Source organism: Stegostoma tigrinum, chromosome 3 (genome assembly GCF_030684315.1).
Source record: "Stegostoma tigrinum isolate sSteTig4 chromosome 3, sSteTig4.hap1, whole genome shotgun sequence".
Taxonomy (NCBI): Eukaryota; Metazoa; Chordata; class Chondrichthyes; order Orectolobiformes; family Stegostomatidae; genus Stegostoma; species Stegostoma tigrinum.
In genome coordinates, this window is record NC_081356.1 from 134,772,384 (window position 1) to 134,793,883 (window position 21,500).

Sequence of the window (21,500 nt, forward strand, 5' to 3'; positions counted from 1 at the left end):
TGTACACAGTACTCCAAATGTGGCCGAACCAAAGTCCCATACAACTGCAACATGACCTGCCAACTCTTGTACTCAATACCCCATCCAGTGAAGGAAAGCATGCCATATGTCTTTTTGACCACCGGACAGCCTGTGTTCCCTGCTCCTCTGATGTTGCTTGGCCAGCTGTGATTATCCAGCTCTACACTTTGTTATCTTGGATTCTCCAGCATCTGCAGTTCCCATTATCTCTTAGACGGATATACCTCCCCTCCCTTGCCCCATACGGAAGCAAAGTCTTCCCCCCAACCCCCCCTTCACACACAAACACACACACATAGACACACTCATTCACATACACACAGATAGACACACACACACGCACCAACACACACACGTCTCTCTGCCCCACACACCCTAACACAGGGATGGAGAATCAGGTCAGTTACCGTTTTCACATTGGAAGTTGTTCCCACAGTTGACTGTTGGCACTTCACAGTTTCCGGAGAGTGGACAGGGCTCCTCTGTAGATAATATGTCGGTACAAGTCCTGCCCGCAAACTGTCCGAACCGGACAATATCCCTGGACCGATGCTGTACAGGAAACAGAGAACATTCAGATTGTCTGAAAGTGCATCAGGAATCTTCACCACATTAAAAGTGCTATATAAATGCAAAGTTGCTGTTACAAGCACCTGCATCAAGGCACAGAAGTGAGTTGTGATCAGAGATAACGGGACCTGCAGATGCTGGAGAATCCAAGGTAACAAAGTGTGGAGCTGGATGAATACAGCAGGCCAAGCAGCAGCTTAGGAGCACAAAAGCTGACGTTTCAGGCATAGACCCTTCATCAGAGAGGGGGGAGGGGAGAGGGAACTGGAATAAATAGGGAGAGAGGGGGAGGTGGACCGAAGATGGAGAGAAAAGAAGATAGGTGGAGGGGAGAGTATAGGTGGGGAGGTAGGGAGGGGATAGGTCAGTCCAGGGAAGACGGACAGGCCAAGGAGGTGGGATGAGGTTAGTAGGTAGGAAATGGAGTTGTGGCTTGGGGTGGGAGGAGGGGATGGGTGAGAGGAAGAACAGGTTAGGGAAGCTGGGATGAGCTGGGCTTGTTTTGGGATGCAGTAGGGGGAGGAGAGATTTTGAAGCTGGTGAAGTCCACATTGATACCATTGGGCTGCAGGGTTCCCAAGCGGAATATGAGTTGCTGTTCCTGCAACCTTCGGGTGGCATCAGTGTGGTACTGCAGGAGGCCCAGGATGGACATGTCATCTGAGGAATGGGAGGGGGTGTGGAAATGGTTCGCGACTGGGAGGTGCCGTTGTTTATTGCGAACCGAGCGGAGGTGTTCTGCAAAGCGGTCCCCAAGCAAGTGAGTTGTGTTGTGTAAGTGCTTGATGGTTATCTCACAGTACATTACAAACCACTTCCATCTGTAAGGAGGCACATGGGATCACCTCTCCAAGTTCTCCTCCAAGCCTCTCGCTGTCCTGCCTTGGAAATATATCACCGTTTCTTCAGTGTCTCTGGGTCAAAATCCTGGAATTCCCTCCCTAAGGGCATTGTGGGTCAACAAACAGCACATGGACTGCAGTGGCTCAAGAAGGTAGCTCACCCCCACCTTCTCAAGGGGCAACTAGGGTCGGGCAATAAATTCCACATTAGACAGCAAAACCCACATCCTGGGAATGAATTGATGCACAACTGTGATTATAGGTCAAGATTGAAGTAGGCTTCATCATCTGCTGCAGTCTGGCTGTAAAGAAAACGGCCCTCTCTTACCCTCAGGCCTTTGCATGGATGACAGGATGACCATTGACCCCAGGGTGAGAGTTCACAGGCAATCTTAGCAGGAGTATTCGTGGCTCTCTCAGCTCTGCTCCGCGGTGGGTCATTGTCCAGCACAGCCCTGAAAATTGAACAAAAGTTAATGACCGTCAAGAATCTGTTGGCTTCTCCCTCACCGGGTCATCTCAGACTCCAAGAACCTCCACTGGGGGTATATTTCCTATAAAAGACGAAACAAGGTGAAGGGGCAGCTCACAGACACACGAGCAGAGCTGTATGTTAGTAAATAACATGAAGAAATAATCAGGAATAACTTAAAAGAGCAGAAATATTGGGAGAACCAGGTCCTCCAGGAAAGAGCAGCACCATGTGATTACAGACAGGGAATGGAAGATGAAGGCAGCAGTGGGATTTATAAGGCGGCTGTGGAACATTTATTAAAGGTGACAGATGTTTATGCAACAACGCCTCTCCTTCCTCAGGCAGCTCAGGAAATTTGCCAAGTCCATAAGGACCCTCACCACCTTCTACAGATGCCCCGTTGAAAACATACTGTCTGGGTGTATAACGGCCTGGTACGGCAACTGCTCTGCCCAGGAGCGTAAGAGACTACAGAAGGTGGTGTACACATCCTGGACCATCACAGGAGCCAACCTTCCATCCATGGATAGTAGGAACTGCAGATGCTGGAGAATCTGAGATAACAAGGTGTGGAGCTGGATGAACACAGCAGGACAAGCAGCATCAGAGGAGCAGGAAGGCTGATGTTTCAGGCCTAGGCCCTTCTTCAGAACCGAAACCTCAACCTTCCTGCTCCTCTGATGCTGCTTAGCCTGCTGTGTTCATCCAGCTCTACACCTTGTTATCTTCCATCCATGGACTCTGTTTACGCGGCTCACTGCCACAGAAAGGCGGCCAACATTATCAAAGACCCATCGCACCCCGGTAATGATCTCCCACAGCCTCTTCCATCAGGCTGAAGGTACAGAATCCTGAACAGACACACCAGCAGGTTCAGGAACAGTCTCTTCCCGGCTGATATCAGACTGATGGATGGACATCAGCCTCAAATAATGTAACCTGCAACGTAACCTATATGTCTCTGTCTTTTTGATCCTTTGCTTGCAGTGATCTGCCTGTACTGCTCGTAAACCAAGCTGCTCACTGTATTTCAGTACACCTGACAATAAAGTCAATCCTAACAAAACCAATCCCAAACAGTGGGGGTACAAATATCACTAAAGATGATGAATTGGCCCATTTAAAGGAGGAAACAGTGGAGGAGATACTTAAAGGGAATGTATATTTGAAGTAATGTGTTCAGTTCTAGGTATCTTATTTAAGGAAGGATGTTACAGCCCGAGAGAGAGTGCAAAGAAGATGTACTAGAATGATATCAGGACTGAGGCAGATTAGATATCAGGAAAGATTAGAGAGATTGGGTTTATTCTCATTGGAGCAGAGAAGATTAAGAGATGGCATCACTGAGGTGTTCAAAATGATGAACAATTTTGACAGGGTAAAGAAGGATATTCTGTTGCCATGAGTTGGTCTGTCAGTAACTAGGGGGGACAATGTCAGGATGGTCAGTGAGAGAGCGAGGAGTGAGATGAGGAGAAACTTCTTTCCTCAGAGAGCGCTGGGGATTGGAATGTGCTGCCCGGGAGAGGGGTGCATCCTTTGGAGGTCTCAACAGGGAACTGGATAGATATATATAATATATATGAAAGTGATGAATTTGGGGAGCTATGGAAATAGGGCCGGAGAGTGGGAGTAGCTGGATAGACCTTTCAGGAGCTGAGCTGAAAATGGCCTCTTTCAGAACCGTAAAACTCTATGTGTCTCTGTATAAGTGTTGATGTCAATGTGAGAGAGTATGGAGGATATTTAACTGGGGAAGGACAGGAAGTATTTAAAGTCGTGATGGGATTTAAAGGGGTCATGTAGAGAGTGTTTTCTATTTAAAGTGTGTAACTGTGAAAGAAGGAATTGACATATTTAAAGGAAGCAGATTACAGCACCTCTCCAGTGGTCCCCAGCATTATAGATACCAGCCTTCAGCCAGTTTGATTCACTCCACGTGATATCAAGAAACAGTTGGAGACGCTGGACACTGCAAAGGCTACGGGCCCTGACAACATTCCAGCAATAGGACTGAAGATTTGTGCTCCAGAACTTGCCGCTCCCCTGGCCAAGCTGTTCCAGTGCAGTTACAACACTGGGATTTACCCAACAATGTGGAAAATTGCCCAGATATATCCTGTACATAAAAAGCAGGACAAATCCAGCCTGGCCGATACCGCCCCATCAGTCTCCTCTCGACCATCAGTAAAGTGATGGAAGGTGTCAGTAACAGAGCTGTCAAGCAGCACCTGCTCAGCAATAACCTGCTCAGTGATACCCAGTTTGGGTTCCATCAGGGCCACTCAGCTCCTGACCCCATTCCAGCCTTGGTTCACACATGGACAGAAGAGCTGAATTCCAGAGGGTGAGGTGAGAGTGACAGCCCTTGATATCAAGGGTGCATTCGACCGAGTGTGGCATCAAGGAACCCGAACAAAACTGGAATCAATGGGGTTTGGGGCAAACACCCCAGTAGTTGGAGTCATACTGGGCACATAGGAAGATGGTTGTAGCTGTGGGAGATCAATCATCTCAGCTCCAGGGAATCTCTGTAGGAGTTCCTCAGTGTAGTGTCCTCAGCTCAACCATCTTCAGCTGCTTCATCAATGACCTTCCCTCCACCATAAGGTCAGAAGCGGGGATGTTCGCCGATGATTGCACAGTGTTCAGCACCATTCATGACTTCTCAGATACGGAAGCAGTTCATGTTCAAATGCAACAAGATCTGGACAACATCCAGGCTTGGGCTGACAAGTGGAAGTGACATTCGAGCCACACAAATGCCAGGCTGTGACCATCACCAACAAGAGACAATCTAACCACTGCCCCTCGATATTCAATGGTGTTTCTATCATTGAAAACTGGACTCACCACATAAACACAGTGACTACAAGAGCAGGCCAGAAGCTGGGAATACTGTGGTGAATAACTCACCTCCTGACTCCCTGAATCCTGTCCCACCATCTACAAGGCACAAGTCAGGAATGTGATGGGATACTCCCCACTTGCCTGGATGGGTGCAGCCCCAACAACACTCAAGAAGCTCGACACCATCCAGGACAAAGCAGCCGCTTGATTGGCACCACATCCACAAGGATCCACTCCCTCCACCACCGACACTCAGTAGCAGCAGTGTGTACCGTCTACAAGATGCACTGCAGAGATTCACCAAAGATCCTCAGACAGCACCTTCCAAACCCACAACCACTTCCATCTAGAAGGACAAGGGCAGCAGATACATGGGAACACCACCCGCTGCAAGTTCCCCTCCGAACCACTCACCATCCTGACTTGGAAATATAGTCCCGTTCCTTCAGTGTCGCTGGGTCAAAATCCTGGAATTCCCTCCCTAAGGGCAACCCACGGCACATGGACTGCAGCGGTTCAAGAAGGCAGCTCACCCCCACCTACTCAAAGGGCAACTAGGGACGGACAAGAAATGCTGGCCAGGGAACGTCATAAATGTCCCATGAATGAATTTAAAAATTGTTGGTAAAAGTATCTAAAAGGAGGAGAAATGCAATGAATTTTTAAATTGGTGACAGTATCTTTTTTATCATTATCCATGCACAGGATGAAGGGTGTCGCTGGCCAGGCAGCATTCATTGCCCATCCCTAATTGCCCAGAGGGCAGTTCAAAGTCAACCACATTGCTGTGGGTCTGGAGTCACATGTCGGCCAGACCAGGTAAGGATGGCAGTTTCCTTCCCTAAAGGACATTAGTGAACCAGATGGGTTTTTCCTGACAATGGGCAATGGATTCACAGTCATCATTCAATCCTAATTCCTGATATTTATTGAATTCAAATCCCACCATCTGATTTGAACCCAGGTACCCAGAACATTAACAGTCCCGCGATAATGCCAGTTAGAAGGATCGGAGATTTTGGGATCAGCTGTATGTCTGTTTTTGTTTATGGCCAAAATGCAGCATGGCTGAATCTGGTCAAGGTTTGGCGGTACCTTCTTGCTTAGAATTGGTGCCAACAGAATTAAACCTCTCGAGCACATTACCTCTCCTGACCAATGAACAGCTGACTTGCGAAAACTGAAAGAAGTCTGGATGCTAGAAATCTGAAACAAAAACATGAGTTGCTGGAAAAGCTCAGCAGTGAGCTGTGAAGAGAACATCTGTGAAGGGAAATCAGAGTTAATGTTTCGGGTCCGGTGAACATTCGTCAGAACTGATGGTAGCTGGGAAAATATTTATATGCAGAAGCTGAGGGGAGGCAAGGCCTAGTGGAATTATTGTTGAGCTGTTTATCCAGAGACCCAGATAATGTTCTGGGGACTCGGGTTCAATTCCCACCATGGCAGATGGTGGAATTTGAATTCAATAAATATCTAGAATTAGTATTGAATGATGACTGTGAATCCATTGTCCATTGTCAGGAAAAACCCATCTGGTTCACTAATGTCCTTTAGGGAAAGAAACTGCCATCCTTACCTGGTGTGGCCGACAAGTGACTTCAGGACCACAGCATAGTGGTTGACTTTGAACTGCCCTCTGGGCAATTAGAGATGGGCAATAAATGCTGCCTAGGATCAAAAATAAAGTTGCTGGAGAAGCTCAGCAGGTCTGTCAGCATCTGTGAAGGAGAAAACAGAGTTAAAGTTTTGGGTCCGGTGACCCTTCTTCAGAACTGTGCTGCCTAGGGTCTAGGGTAGGAAGTAAGGAGTAAAGGATAGCTGGGGATAGAACCCAAAGAGAGAGAAGAACAGGAGAATGGGTAATGGCCGGGCTGGGAAAATGAATAGCTATTAATGGCACAATTAGTGGCTAATAATGGGTTATGTGTAATAGCAAGTAATAGCAAGGCCTTGGGTGTGGAGACTTGGGAGGAAGTGGCTCAAGCTTTAAAATTACAGAACTTGATACAGAGTCCGAGGGCTGCAGAGTTCCCAGAGGGAAAGTGAGGTGTTGTTCTTCCAGTTTGCGCTGAGCTTCGCTGGAGCACTGCAGCACATCTGAGGGAGAGGTGTTGGCCAGGGAACAGGACGGTGTGTTAAAGTGGCAGGAAACTGGAAGCACAGCATCTTTTTTGCCGAGCAGAATGTTGGTATTCTGTCAAGCCATCACCCAGTTTATGCTTCATTTCCCCAATGTAGAGGAGACTACATTGTGAGCAGCGAATGCAGTAGACTAGATTGTGGGAAGTGCAGGTGAAGTGTTGCTTCACCTGGGAGGTATGTTTGGGCCCTTGGATACTGGGGAGGGAGGAGGTAAATGGGCAGGTGTTGCACCTTTGCCAGTTATAGCAGAAGGTACAATGGGGCTGTTGGGAGTGAAGGAAGATAAGAGAGGGGAGGGGATTATGTGTTGGGTGGTTTGTGATGCAAATTAATTAATCCCACTGTGGGTTCAATCCCTGCATGGACTGAGGCTACCATGATGGACCCACCATCCCAACGTCTTCTCTTGCCCAAGGCATAGTGACGCTCAGGTTAAACTCACTACCAGTTGTCCGTCTCTAATGGGAGAGCAGTTCATAGGGTGCTATAATGATTTTCCATTTTACTCTGCTGGGGTACATTGCTACATTGGTCATAGGAATCTCTGGGATTGATTGCACAGGGATGCAATCAGGAGTGAGGGAGGGAGTGGGGAAGTGGAACAGGGAGCCATAGGATAGAGATCGGTCGCTGATAGATACACTATCCATTCCCAACGCATGGTCTCCGTGAATCTTTGAAAGACTGAACTTGATTGTCCTCCTGCCATCTCTCAGCCCCACCTCAAGGGGCAGCATTCCCACCTTGACGAACTAAGCACACTGTGACCCAACTCTCCCAGTGCAGCACTCCCAATGTCGCACTCCCAATGTCGCACTCCCAATGCAGCACTCCCAATGTCGCAAAACCAATGTCGCAAAACCAATGTCGCACTCCCAATGCAGCACTCCCAATGCAGCACTCCCAATGCCGCACTCCCAATGCAGCACTCCCAATGTCGTACTCCCAATGTCGCACTCCCAATGTCGCACTCCCAATGTGGCACTCCCAATGCAGCACACCCAATGCAGCACTCCCAATGTCGCACTCCCAATGCAGCACTCCCAATGCAGCACTCCCAATGCAGCACTCCCAATGTCGCACTCCCAATGCAGCACTCCCAATGCAGCACTCCCAATGTCGCGCTCCCCATGTCGCGCTCCCAATGCAGCACTCCCAATGTCGCACTCCCAGTGCAGCACTCCCAATGCAGCACTCCCAATGTCGCACTCCCAATGTCACACTCCCAATGCAGCACTCCCAATGCAGCACTCCCAATGTCGCGCTCCCCATGTCGCGCTCCCAATGCAGCACTCCCAATGTCGCACTCCCAGTGCAGCACTCCCAATGCAGCACTCCCAATGCAGCACTCCCAATGTCGCACTCCCAATGCAGCACTCCCAATGCAGCACTCCCAATGTCGCACTCCCAATGTCACACTCCCAATGCAGCACTCCCAATGTCGCACTCCCAGTGCAGCACTCCCAATGCAGCACTCCCAATGTCGCACTCCCAATGTCACACTCCCAATGCAGCACTCCCAATGTCGCACTCCCAGTGCAGCACTCCCAATGCAGCACTCCCAATGTCGCACTCCCAATGTCACACTCCCAATGCAGCGCTCCCAATGCCGCGCTCCCAATGCCGCGCTCCCAATGCAGCACTCCCAATGTCGCACTCCCAATGTCGCACTCCCAATGCAGCACTCCCAATGCAGCACTCCCAATGCAGCACTCCCAATGTCGCACTCCCAATGTCACACTCCCAATGCAGCACTCCCAATGCAGCACTCCCAATGCAGCACTTCCAATGTCGCACTCCCAATGCAGCATTCCCAATGCAGCATTCCCAATGTCGCACTCCCAATGCAGCACTCCCAATGTCGTGCTCCCAATGTCGCACTCCCAATGTAGAACTCCCAATGTCGCACTCCCAATGCAGCACTCCCAATGTCACACTCCCAGTGCAGCACTCCCAGTGCAGCACTCCCAAAGCAGCACTCCCAATGTCGCGCTCCCAATGTCGCGCTCCCAATGCAGCACTCCCAATGCAGCACTCCCAATGTAGCACTCCCAATGTCGCGCTCCCCATGTCGCGCTCCCAATGCCGCGCTCCCAATGCAGCACTCCCAATGCAGCACTCCCAATGCAGTACTCCCAATGTCGCAATCCCAATGTCGCACTCCCAATGCAGCACTCCCAATGCAGCACTCCCAATGTCGCACTCCCAATGTCGCACTCCCAATGCAGCACTCCCAATGCAGCACTCCCAATGCAGCACTTCCAATGTCGCACTCCCAATGCAGCATTCCCAATGCAGCACTCCCAATGTCGCACTCCCAATGCAGCATTCCCAAAGCAGCACTCCCAATGTCGCAATCCCAATGTCGCACTCCCAATGCAGCACTCCCAATGCAGCACTCCCAATGTCGCACTCCCAATGTCGCACTCCCAATGCAGCACTCCCAATGCAGCACTCCCAATGCAGCACTTCCAATGTCGCACTCCCAATGCAGCATTCCCAATGCAGCACTCCCAATGTCGCACTCCCAATGCAGCGCTCCCAATGTCGTGCTCCCAATGTCGCGCTCCCAATGTCATGCTCCCAATGTCGCGCTCCCAATGCAGCACTCCCAATGCAGCACTCCCAATGCAGCACTCCCAATGTCGCACTCCCAATGCAGCACTCCCAATGCAGCACTCCCAATGCAGCACTCCCAATGTCGCTCTCCCAATGTCGCGCTCCCAATGCAGCACTCCCAAAGTCGCACTCCCAATGTAGCACTCCCAATGCAGCACTCCCAATGCTGCACTCCCAATGCAGAACTCCCAATGTCGCACTCCCAGTGCAGCACTCCCAAAGCAGCACTCCCAATGTCGCACTCCCAATGCAGCACTCCCAATGTCGCGCTCTCAATGTCGCACTCCCAATGCAGCACTCCCAATGTCGCACTTCCATTGTCGCACTCCCAATGTCGCACTCCCAATGTAGCACTCCCAATGTCGCTCTCCCAATGTAGCACTCCCAATGCAGCACTCCCAACGCAGCACTCCCAATGTCGCACCCCCAATATCACACTCCCAATGCAGCATTCCCAACGCAGCACTCCCAATGTCGCACTCCCAGTGCAGCACTCCCAATGCAGCACTTCCAATGTTGCACTCCCAATGCAGCACTCCCAATGCAGCACTCCCAATGTCGCACTCCCAATGTCACACTCCCAATGCAGCACTCCCAATGTCGCACTCCCAGTGCAGCACTCCCAATGCAGCACTCCCAATGTCGCACTCCCAATGTCACACTCCCAATGCAGCACTCCCAATGTCGCACTCCCAGTGCAGCACTCCCAATGCAGCACTCCCAATGTCGCACTCCCAATGTCACACTCCCAATGCAGCGCTCCCAATGCCGCGCTCCCAATGCCGCGCTCCCAATGCCGCGCTCCCAATGCAGCACTCCCAATGTCGCACTCCCAATGTCGCACTCCCAATGCAGCACTCCCAATGCAGCACTCCCAATGCAGCACTCCCAATGTCGCACTCCCAATGTCACACTCCCAATGCAGTACTCCCAATGCAGCACTCCCAATGCAGCACTTCCAATGTCGCACTCCCAATGCAGCATTCCCAATGCAGCATTCCCAATGTCGCACTCCCAATGCAGCACTCCCAATGTCGTGCTCCCAATGTCGCACTCCCAATGTAGAACTCCCAATGTCGCACTCCCAATGCAGCACTCCCAATGTCACACTCCCAGTGCAGCACTCCCAGTGCAGCACTCCCAAAGCAGCACTCCCAATGTCGCGCTCCCAATGTCGCGCTCCCAATGCAGCACTCCCAATGCAGCACTCCCAATGCAGCACTCCCAATGTAGCACTCCCAATGTCGCGCTCCCCATGTCGCGCTCCCAATGCCGCGCTCCCAATGCAGCACTCCCAATGCAGCACTCCCAATGCAGTACTCCCAATGTCGCAATCCCAATGTCGCACTCCCAATGCAGCACTCCCAATGCAGCACTCCCAATGTCGCACTCCCAATGTCGCACTCCCAATGCAGCACTCCCAATGCAGCACTCCCAATGCAGCACTTCCATTGTCGCACTCCCAATGTCGCACTCCCAATGTAGCACTCCCAATGTCGCTCTCCCAATGTAGCACTCCCAATGCAGCACTCCCAACGCAGCACTCCCAATGTCGCACCCCCAATGTCACACTCCCAATGCAGCATTCCCAACGCAGCACTCCCAATGTCGCACTCCCAGTGCAGCACTCCCAATGCAGCACTTCCAATGTTGCACTCCCAATGCAGCATTCCCAATGCAGCACTCCCAATGTCGCACTCCCAATGCAGCACTCCCAATGTCGCTCTCCCAATGTCGCGCTCCCAATGCAGCACTCCCAATGTCGCACTCCCAATGCAGTATTCCCAATGTCGCACTCCCAATGCAGCACTCCCAATGTCGCACTCCCAATGCAGCACTCCCAATGCAGCACTCCCAAAGCAGCACTCCCAATGTCGCACTCCCAATGTCGCACTGCCAATGCAGCACTCCCAATGTCGCACTCCCAGTGTCGCACTCCCAGTGTCGCACTCCCAATGCAGCACTCCCAATGTCCTACTCCCAGTGCAGCACTCCCAGTGCAGCACTCCCAAAGCAGGACTCCCAATGTCGCGCTCCCAATGTCGCGCTCCCAATGCAGCACTCCCAATGCAGCACTCCCAATGTAGCACTCCCAATGTCGCGCTCCCCATGTCGCGCTCCCAATGCCGCGCTCCCAATGCAGCACTCCCAATGCAGCACTCCCAATGCAGTACTCCCAATGTCGCAATCCCAATGTCGCAATCCCAATGCAGCACTCCCAATGCAGCACTCCCAATGTCGCACTCCCAATGTCGCACTCCCAATGCAGCACTCCCAATGCAGCACTCCCAATGCAGCACTTCCAATGTCGCACTCCCAATGCAGCATTCCCAATGCAGCACTCCCAATGTCGCACTCCCAATGCAGCGCTCCCAATGTCGTGCTCCCAATGTCGCGCTCCCAATGTCGTGCTCCCAATGTCGCGCTCCCAATGCAGCACTCCCAATGCAGCACTCCCAATGCAGCACTCCCAATGTCGCACTCCCAATGCAGCACTCCCAATGCAGCACTCCCAATGCAGCACTCCCAATGTCGCACTCCCAATGCAGCGCTCCCAATGTCGTGCTCCCAATGTCGCGCTCCCAATGTCGTGCTCCCAATGTCGCGCTCCCAATGCAGCACTCCCAATGCAGCACTCCCAATGCAGCACTCCCAATGTCTCACTCCCAATGTAGCACTCCCAATGCAGCACTCCCAATGCTGCACTCCCAATGCAGAACTCCCAATGTCGCACTCCCAGTGCAGCACTCCCAAAGCAGCACTCCCAATGTCGCACTCCCAATGCAGCACTCCCAATGTCGCGCTCTCAATGTCGCACTCCCAATGCAGCACTCCCAATGTCGCACTCCCAATGTCGCACTCCCAATGTCGCACTCCCAATGTAGCACTCCCAATGTCGCTCTCCCAATGTAGCACTCCCAATGCAGCACTCCCAACGCAGCACTCCCAATGTCGCACCCCCAATGTCACACTCCCAATGCAGCATTCCCAATGCAGCACTCCCAATGTCGCACTCCCAGTGCAGCACTCCCAATGCAGCACTTCCAATGTTGCACTCCCAATGCAGCAATACCAATGCAGCACTCCCAATGTCGCACTCCCAATGCAGCACTCCCAATGTCGCTCTCCCAATGTCGCGCTCCCAATGCAGCACTCCCAATGTCGCACTCCCAATGCAGTATTCCCAATGCAGCACTCCCAATGCAGCACTCCCAATGTCGCACTCCCAATGCAGCACTCCCAATGCAGCACTCCCAAAGCAGCACTCCCAATGTCGCACTCCCAATGTCGCACTCCTAGTGTCGCACTCCCAGTGTCGCACTCCCAATGCAGCACTCCCAATGTCGCACTCCCAATGCAGCACTCCCAATGTCGTACTCCCAGTGCAGCACTCCCAATGTCGCACTCCCAATGTTGCACTCCCAATACAGCACTCCCATTGTCGCACTCCCAATTCAGCACTCCCAATGTTGCACTCCCAATGTCGCACTCCCAATGCAGCACTCCCAATGCAGCACTCCCAATGCAGCACTCCCAATGCAGCACTCCCAATGTCGCACTCCCAATGCAGCATTCCCAATGCAGCACTCCCAATGTCGCACTCCCAATGCAGCACTCCCAATGTAGCACTCCCAGTGTCGCACTCCCAATGCAGCACTCCCAATGCAGCACTCCCAAAGCAGCACTCCCAATGCAGCACTCCCAATGTCGCACTCCCAATGCAACACTCCCAATGCAACACTCCCAATGCAACTCTTGCAAAACAGCAATCCTAATGCAGTGCTCCCAGTGCAACTCTCCCAATGCAGCACTGTGGGATAGCTTCTCTGTCAGGGGCTCTGATTTCCAGGGGACACTTTAAACCAAGACCCTTTCTACCTTCTGGATAGTTATTCAGGACTCCACAATGAGGGATATGTTGAGGAACACCAGGGGAACTTTTCACCATGACCCAGTCAATAATCAATATTTTTACAGGACTTGGCAGCAGAAATGTTGAAAGATGTTTCCCTTGGTGTCTAGAACAGAACACAGATACACTCTCTCAGGCTAAGAGGCAGCCTATTGAGGACTGAGGTGAGCTAGGATTTCGTCATTCAGAGCATGGGGAGCTTCGGAATTCTATGCTGCCGAGGGAAGTGGGGAGCTCAGTTACTGGTACATTCAGGACAGAAATCAATTGAGTTATAAAAACGTCATAGGTAATGAGGCTTGGAAAATGGTGTTGACGTAGAAGATCAGCCACCATCTATTGAATGACAGCATTCTCAATGGGTCCAAAGACCTATTTCCTAAGTCCCTCGGTAAACATCACAAAAAAAAACAGATTATTGGTCGCTGTAGCTTATTATTATGAGAATTTCCTGCGCAAAAATCTGTTGCCAAGTTTCCAAAAAAGACTACATTGGAAAATTTTCATTGCTTGTGTGGTACTTCAGGCCTCTGTGACAGGTGCTATAAATTTGTTTTTATTCACTCATGGGCTGGCCAGGCAACATTTGTTGCCCAACCCTAATTGCCCAAAGGGCAGTTATCAGTCAACCACATTACTGTGGGTCTGGAGTCACACATGGGAAGCGGAGTGGCTCAGTGGTTCGCACTGTAGCCTCACAGCACCAGGAACCCGGGTTCAGTTCCAACTTCGGGCGACTGTTTGTGCGGAGTTTGCACGTTCTCCCCGTGATTGCATGGATTTCCTGCGGGTACTCTGGTTTCCTCCCACAGTCCAAAGATGCACAGGCTAGGTGGATCAGCCGTGCTAAATTGCCCGCAGTGTTCAGGGAGGTGTAGACTAGGTGGGTTATAGGGGGATGGGTCTGGGTGGGATTCTCTGAGGTTCGGTGTGGACTTGTTGGGCCGAAGGGCCTGTTTCCACACTGTAGGGATTCTATGTAGGCCAGACCAGGTAAGGAACGTAGAACATAAGAACTAGGAGGAGGAGTAGGCCATTCGGCCCCTCGAGCCTGCCCCGCCATTTAATAGGATCATGGCTGATCTTTTTGAGACTCAGCTCCGCTTACCCGCCCACTCACCATGACCCTTAACTCCTTTACTGTTCAAAAATGTGTCTAGCCTTGCCTTAAACACATTCAGTGATGTAGCTTCAACCAGGCAGGGAATTCCACAGATTCACACCCCTTTGGGTGAAGAAGTTCCTCCTGACCTCAGTCCTACATCTGCTTCCCTTTATTTTGAGGTGATGCCCTCTAGTCCTAGTTTCACCTGCTAATGGAAACAACATCCCTGCCTCCACTTTATCTATTCCCTTCATAATCTTACATGTTTCTAAAAGATCTCCCCTCATTCTACTGAATTCCAATGAGTATAATCCCAGTCTACTCAGTCTCTCCTTGTAATCCAACCCTCTTGACTCTGGAATCAACCGAGTGAATCTCCTCCTCACCCCCCCCCCCCCACCCCCCCCCCCCCCCCCCCAGTGCTGGTCCATCCCTTCTCAAGCGAGGAGCCCAAAGCTGCACACAGTACTCCAGGAGTGGCCTCACCAGGACCCGATACAGCTGCAGCACAGCCTCCCTGTTTTTAAACTCCATCCCTCGAGCAATGGCAGACAGAATTCCATTTGCCTTTTAAATTACCTGCTGCACCTGCAATCCCACCTTCAGTGATTCATGCACAAGGACACCCAGGTCCCTCTGCACAGCAGCGTATCACAATCTTTTACCATTTGAAACAGAGTCCATTTTGCTGTTACTCCTGACAAAATGGACGGCCTCACACTTACCAACATTGTACCCCATCTCCAGACCTTTACCCACTCACGTGGACTGTCTGTATCCCTCTGCAGACTTTCAGTGTCTTCTGCACACTTTGCTCTACCACTCACTTTAGTGCCATCTGCAACTTGTGACACAACACACTCAGTCCCCAGCTCCAAGTCCTCGATGTAAATTGTAAACAGTTGTGGTCCCAACACTGATCCCTGGGGCATACCACCAGCCACTAACCATCAACCAGAAAAACACCTCTTTACTTTCTACTGGTCAACCAATCCTCTATCCATGCCAGTACATTACCTGTAATACCGTGCAACTTTACCTTACGTAGCAGCCTTTGGTGTGGCACCTTGTCAAATACCTTCTGGAAATCCAGGTACACCACATCCACAGGTTCCCCATTGTCCACCATGAAAGTAATGTCCTTAAAGAATTCCACCAAATTAGGTAAACATGGCCTACCCTTCATGAACCCATGCTGGATGTTCCCAATGGGACAATTTATATCCAGATGTCTTGCTATTTCTTCATTAGTGATAGATCCAAGCATTTTCCCCACGAGCGAAGTTAAGCTCACTGGCCAATAGTTACCTGCTTTTAGTCTACTTCCTTTTTAAACAGTGGCGGCACATCGGCTGTTTTCCAATCTGCGGGAGCCATCCCAGAGTCCAGTGAATTTTGGTAAATAATTACTAGTGCATTTGGTATTTTCTCCATTACCTCTTTTAGTACCCTGCGATGCATTTCATCACGGTCAGGGGACTTGTCTACCGTTCGTCCCATTAGCTTGCCCTGCACTGCCTCCTGAGTGATAATGATAGTTTCTTGGTCCCCACCTGCTATAACCTTCTTGCTATTAGTTTTCGGCATGGTGTTTGTGCCTTCCACTGTGAAGACCGACACAAAATAACTGTTTAATGTCTCGGCTATTTCCTCATTCCCAGTTATTAAATTGGCCTTCTCATTCTCTAAAGGACCAAGGTTTACCTTCACTACTCTTTTACAATTTACATATTTATAGAAACTTTTGCTGCCTGTTTTTATATTCTGAGCTAGTTTATTCTCCTAATCTATCTTACTTTTCTTTATAACTTTTTTTGTGGCTTTCTGTTGGCCTTTAAAGATTTCCCAGTCGACTAGTTTCCCACTACTCTTTGCTCCTTTGTATGTGTTTTTGTTTTCAGTTTGATGCTTCCCTTTATTTCCTTTGATATAGAACATAGAACATAGAACACAGAACAATACAGCGCAGAACAGGCCCTTCGGCCCTCGATGTTGCACCGACCTGTGAACTGATCTAAGCCCATCCCCCTACACTATCCCATCATTATCCATATGCTTATCCAAGGACTGTTTAAATGCCCCTCATGTGGCTGAGTTAACTACATTGGCAGGCAGGGTGTTCCACGCCCTTATCACTCTCTGACTAAAGAACCTGCCTCTGACATCTGTCTTAAATCTATCACCCCTCACTTTGTAGCTATGCCCCCTTGTACAAGCTGAAGTCATCATCCTCGGAAAAAGGCTCCCACTGTCCACCCTATCTAATCCTCTGGTCATCTTGTATGTCTCTATTAAACCCCCTCTTAGCCTCCTTCTCTCCAATGAGAACAGACTCAAGTCCCTCAGCCTTTCTTCATAGGCCCTGCGCTCCAGACCAGGCAACATCCTGGTAAATCTCCTCTGCACCTTTTCCAATGTTTCCACATCCTTCCTGTAACAGGGCGACCAGAACTGCACGCAATATTCCAAATGAGGCTGCACTAGCATTTTGTACATCCATGGCTGGCTCGCTCCTTTCCTGCAGTTCTTTCTTTTCACTGAAATATACTTCTGCTGAGCACTGTGAAAAATTATTTTGAAAATCCTCCACTGTTCCTCAATTGACCCATCATAAAGTTTTTGCTCCCTTTCTACCTTAGCTAACTCCTCCCTCATTCCTTCATAGTCTCCTTTGTTCAAGCACTGGACGTTGGTTTTGGATTTAACCTTCTCACTCTCTGTCTGTATTTTAAATTCGACCACACTGTGATCGTTCTTTCCGAGACGATCCCTAACTGTGAGATCATTAATTACTCCTGTCTCGTTACACAGGACTAGATCTGGGATAGCTTGCTCCCTCGTAGGTTCCATTACACATTGTTCAAGGAAATTATCATGGAGCATTCTATAAACGTCTCCTCAAGTCTGCCATGACCGACCTGGTTTGACCAATCGATGTGTAGATTAAAATCCCACATGATAATTGCTGTACCAGTTTTACATGCATTCGCTATTTCTATGTTTATTGCCCGCCCCTCCACGATGTCATTATTTGGAGGCCTATAGACCACACCTATCAGAAACTTCTTCTCCCTACTATTCCTAATTTTCACCCAAATGGGTTCAATGTTTTGTTCAGTAGAACCTATACCATCTCTCACTACTGCCCTGATATCATCCTTAAAAGGCAGAGCGACACTACCACCCTTACCTTCCTGTCTGTCCTTCCAAACAGTTTGATACCCCTGGAAATTTAGCTCCCAGTCATGACCATCCTGTAACCATGTCTCTGTAATGGCCACTAAATCATACTCATTTGCCATGATTCACACCGTCAACTCATCCACCTTGTTTCGAATGCTCCGAGCATTCAGATAAAGTGCCCTGATGCCAGTTTTTTGCACCTTCCTTTCGGGTCCTATCACCTCCCATTACTAACAGCTCTTGAGTTCTCCTTCCCTTTAACTTTTTTCCTGATTTTCAATGGAGTTGAGGCTTCCTTGTCACCTGCTAACCTGCTGCTTTGCCTTGCATTAATTGTAATTCTCCCTCTACGCTCACTTCTCCCTTCCCCCTACTTACTTGCTGAAAGTCCTATTAACCACCCTATTTACACTTTTCACCAGAACACTGGACCCGGCCCTGTTCAGGTGGCGTCCATCCCAGCGGTATAGATCCCTCCTGCCCCAAAACTGATGCCAGTGCCCCACGGAAAGGAAACCATCTTTCCCACACCATTCTTTCACTCCATAGTTTCCTTCCCTAAAGGACATTAATGAACCAGATGCATTTTTCAGACAATTGACAATGGATTCACGGTCATCATTAGACTCTTAATTCCAGATATTTATTAAGTTCAAATTCCCCCATCTGCTATGACAGGATTCGAACCTAAGTCCCCGGAACAGGATTAACAGCCCAGTGATAACACCATTAGGCCATCACCTCCCCCCATAAGTACAATCTTCTCTTCCCTTTTCTCCACTCCAGTTTAAAATCTGCCAATGCAAGGGCTTGGGAAATTTCTGAAATATCGGGTTATTACACACATGCGCTCACCTCTCCTTGCCCTCGAGGTTAGACAGAAGTGTCAAGGAGCAGAAGAGTAAAGCATAGAGGGGAACAAAGGCAGGAATTCCAGTCATTTTCTCCCGATTTCTGCTGATGTTGGACTGTCACATGTCCTGAGATCCAACAGCAGGAAGGTTTAAATAGGACAAACCTGTTAATCATCAACAGGACAATCCCAATCTCACTGAGGTCATTAACTCAGTGTAATCCACATGGTTGACAGAAAAATAAACATCGGCTTCCATAGAACATAGAACAGTACAGCACAGAACAGGCCCTTCAGCCCACAATGTTGTGCCGACCATTGATCCTCATGTATGCACCCTCAAATTTCTGTGACCATATGCATGTCCAGTAGTCTCTTAAATGACCCCAATGACCTTGCTTCCACAACTGCTGCTGGCAACGCATTCCATGCATTCACAACTCTCTGCGTAAAGAACCTGCCTCTGACATCCCTTCTATACTTTCCACCAACCAGCTTAAAACTATGACCCCTCGTGCTAGCCATTTCTGCCCTGGGAAATAGTCTCTGGCTATCAACTCTATCTATGCCTCTCATTATCTTGTATACCTCAATTAGGTCCCCTCTCCTCCTCCTTTTCTCCAATGAAAAGAGACCGAGCTCAATCAACCTATCTTCATAAGATAAGCCCTCTAGTCCAGGCAGCATCCTGGTAAACCTCCTCTGAACCCTCTCCAAAGCATCCACATCTTTCCTATCATAGGGCGACCAGAACTGGATGCAGTATTCCAAGTGCAGTCTAACCAAAGTTTTATAGAGCTGCATCAAGATGTCACGACTCTTAAACTCAATCCCCCTGTTAATGAAAGCCAAAACACCGTATGCTTTCTTAACAACCCTGTCCACTTGGGTGGCCATTTTAAGGGATCTATGTATCTGCACACCAAGATCCCTCTGTTCCTCCACACTGCCAAGAATCCTATCCTTAATCCTGTACTCAGCTTTCAAATTTGACCTTCCAAAATGCATCACTTCGCATTTATCCAGGTTGAACTCTATCTGCCACCTCTCAGCCCATCTCTGCATCCTGTCAATGTCCCGCTGCAGCCTACAACAGCCCTCTATACTGTCAACGACACCTCCGACCTTTGTGTCGTCTGCAAACTTGCTGACCCATCCTTCAATCCCCTCATCCAAGTCATTAATAAAAATGACAAACAGTAGAGGCCCAAGGACAGAGCCCTGTGGAACACCACTCACCACTGACTTCCAGGCAGAATATTTTCCTTCTACTACCACTCGCTGTCTTCTGTTGGCCAGCCAATTCTGTATCCAGACAGAGATAATGGGAACTGCAGATGCTGGAGAATTCCAAGATAATAAAATGTGAGGCTGGATGAACACAGCAGGCCAAGCAGCGTCTCAGGAGCACAAAAGCTGACGTTTCGGGCCTAGACCCTTCATCAGAGAGCTCTCTGTTTGACAAAATTTTCAGTACATCAGCTTCCTCTATCTCTATCCATTCCAGCATGCACACCTGCTCTTCAAAGGTTTCATTCACTACAAAGTTCGTTTCTTTCGTAAAGATAGAAGCAAAAAACTCATTTAGGGCTTCCCCTACCTCCTCAGACTCCACACACAAGTTCCCTATGCTATCCCTGATCAGCCCTACTCTTTCTTTGACCATTCTCTTATTCCTCACATAAGTGTAAAATGCCTTTGTGTTTTTCCCAATCCGTTCTGCCAAGCCTTTCCCGTGCCCCCTCCTAGCTCTCCTCAGACCATTTCTGAGCTCTTTCCTCGCCTGCCTGTAATCCTCTAGAGCTGAACTTGACCCTAGCTTCCTCCACTTTATGTAAGCTACCTTCTTCCTTTTGACGAGCAGCTCCACCGCTCTCGTCATCCAAGGTTCCTTTATCTTACCCCTTCTAGCCTGTCTCAGAGGGACATATTTATTCATCACTCGCGACAACTGTTCCTTAAACAGTCTCCACATGTCTATAGTGCCTTTGTCATGGAACAATTGCTCCCAGTCCATGCTTCCTAACTCATGTCTAATCGCATCATAGTTTCCTCTTCCCCAATTAAATATCCTCCCATTCTGCCTAATCCTCTCCTTCTCCATAGCTATGTAGAATGTGAGGCAGTTATGGTCACTATCACCAAAATGCTCTCCCACCACAAGATCTGATACCTGCCCTGGCTCGTTTCTGAGCACCAAGTCTAGAATGGCCTCTCCCCTCGTCGGCCTGTCAACGTACTGCGTTAGGAAACCCTCCTGAACACACCTTACAAAAACAGCTCCATTCAAATCTTCTGCTCGAAGGAGGTTCCAATCAATATTAGGAAAGTTAAAGTCACCCATTACAACAACCCTACTGCGTGCACACTTTTCCAAAATCTGTCGACCTATGCTTTCTTCAATCTCCCTGCTGCTATTGGGGGGCCTGTAGTAAACCCCTAACGAGGTGACTACTCCCTTGCTGTTCCTAATTTCCACCCATACTGACTCAGTAGGCAGATCTTCCTCGACAAAGGAAGCTTCTGTAGCTGTGATACCCTCTCTGATTTGCAGTGCTACACCCCCTCCACTTTTTCCCCCCTCCCTATTCTTTTTAAATGTTCTAAACCCTGGAACATCCAGCAACCATTCCTGCCCCTGAGAAACCCATGTCTCTGTTATGGCCACAACATCATAGCACCAGGTACTGATCCATGCTCTAAGTTCATCACTTTTATTCCTGATACTCCTTGCATTAAAGCAAACACACTTTAACCGATCCCTTGGTTCCTTCCCAGGAAAATCCTTCCCACTAGCTGGTCTACCTCTTGCTACTGCCTCACCTGCATCAACGCTCACCTCTGGTATACAGCTCAGGTTCCCACCCCCCTGCCATACTAGTTTAAACCCTCTCGAACTACTCGAGCAAACCTTGGACCCAGGA

At 49.6% G+C, this 21,500-nt stretch overlaps 1 protein-coding gene across 2 annotated transcripts in view; it reads right to left on the minus strand.

The window, feature by feature from the left end:
* The window catches only part of c9 (complement component 9), a 44,745-nt gene extending 26,045 nt beyond the window's left edge, over positions 1 to 18,700 (minus strand). For both annotated transcript variants that reach the window (XM_059645048.1, XM_059645047.1), the window contains exons 1-3: positions 18,579 to 18,700; positions 1,762 to 1,888; positions 429 to 573 (exon numbers count right to left, since the gene is read on the minus strand). In XM_059645048.1, the coding sequence (XP_059501031.1) occupies positions 429 to 573; positions 1,762 to 1,888; positions 18,579 to 18,664 (358 nt within the window). In that variant the 5' untranslated portion in view covers positions 18,665 to 18,700. The remainder of the gene's footprint in view (positions 1 to 428; positions 574 to 1,761; positions 1,889 to 18,578) is intronic.
* Between the last annotated feature and the right edge of the window lie 2,800 nt (positions 18,701 to 21,500).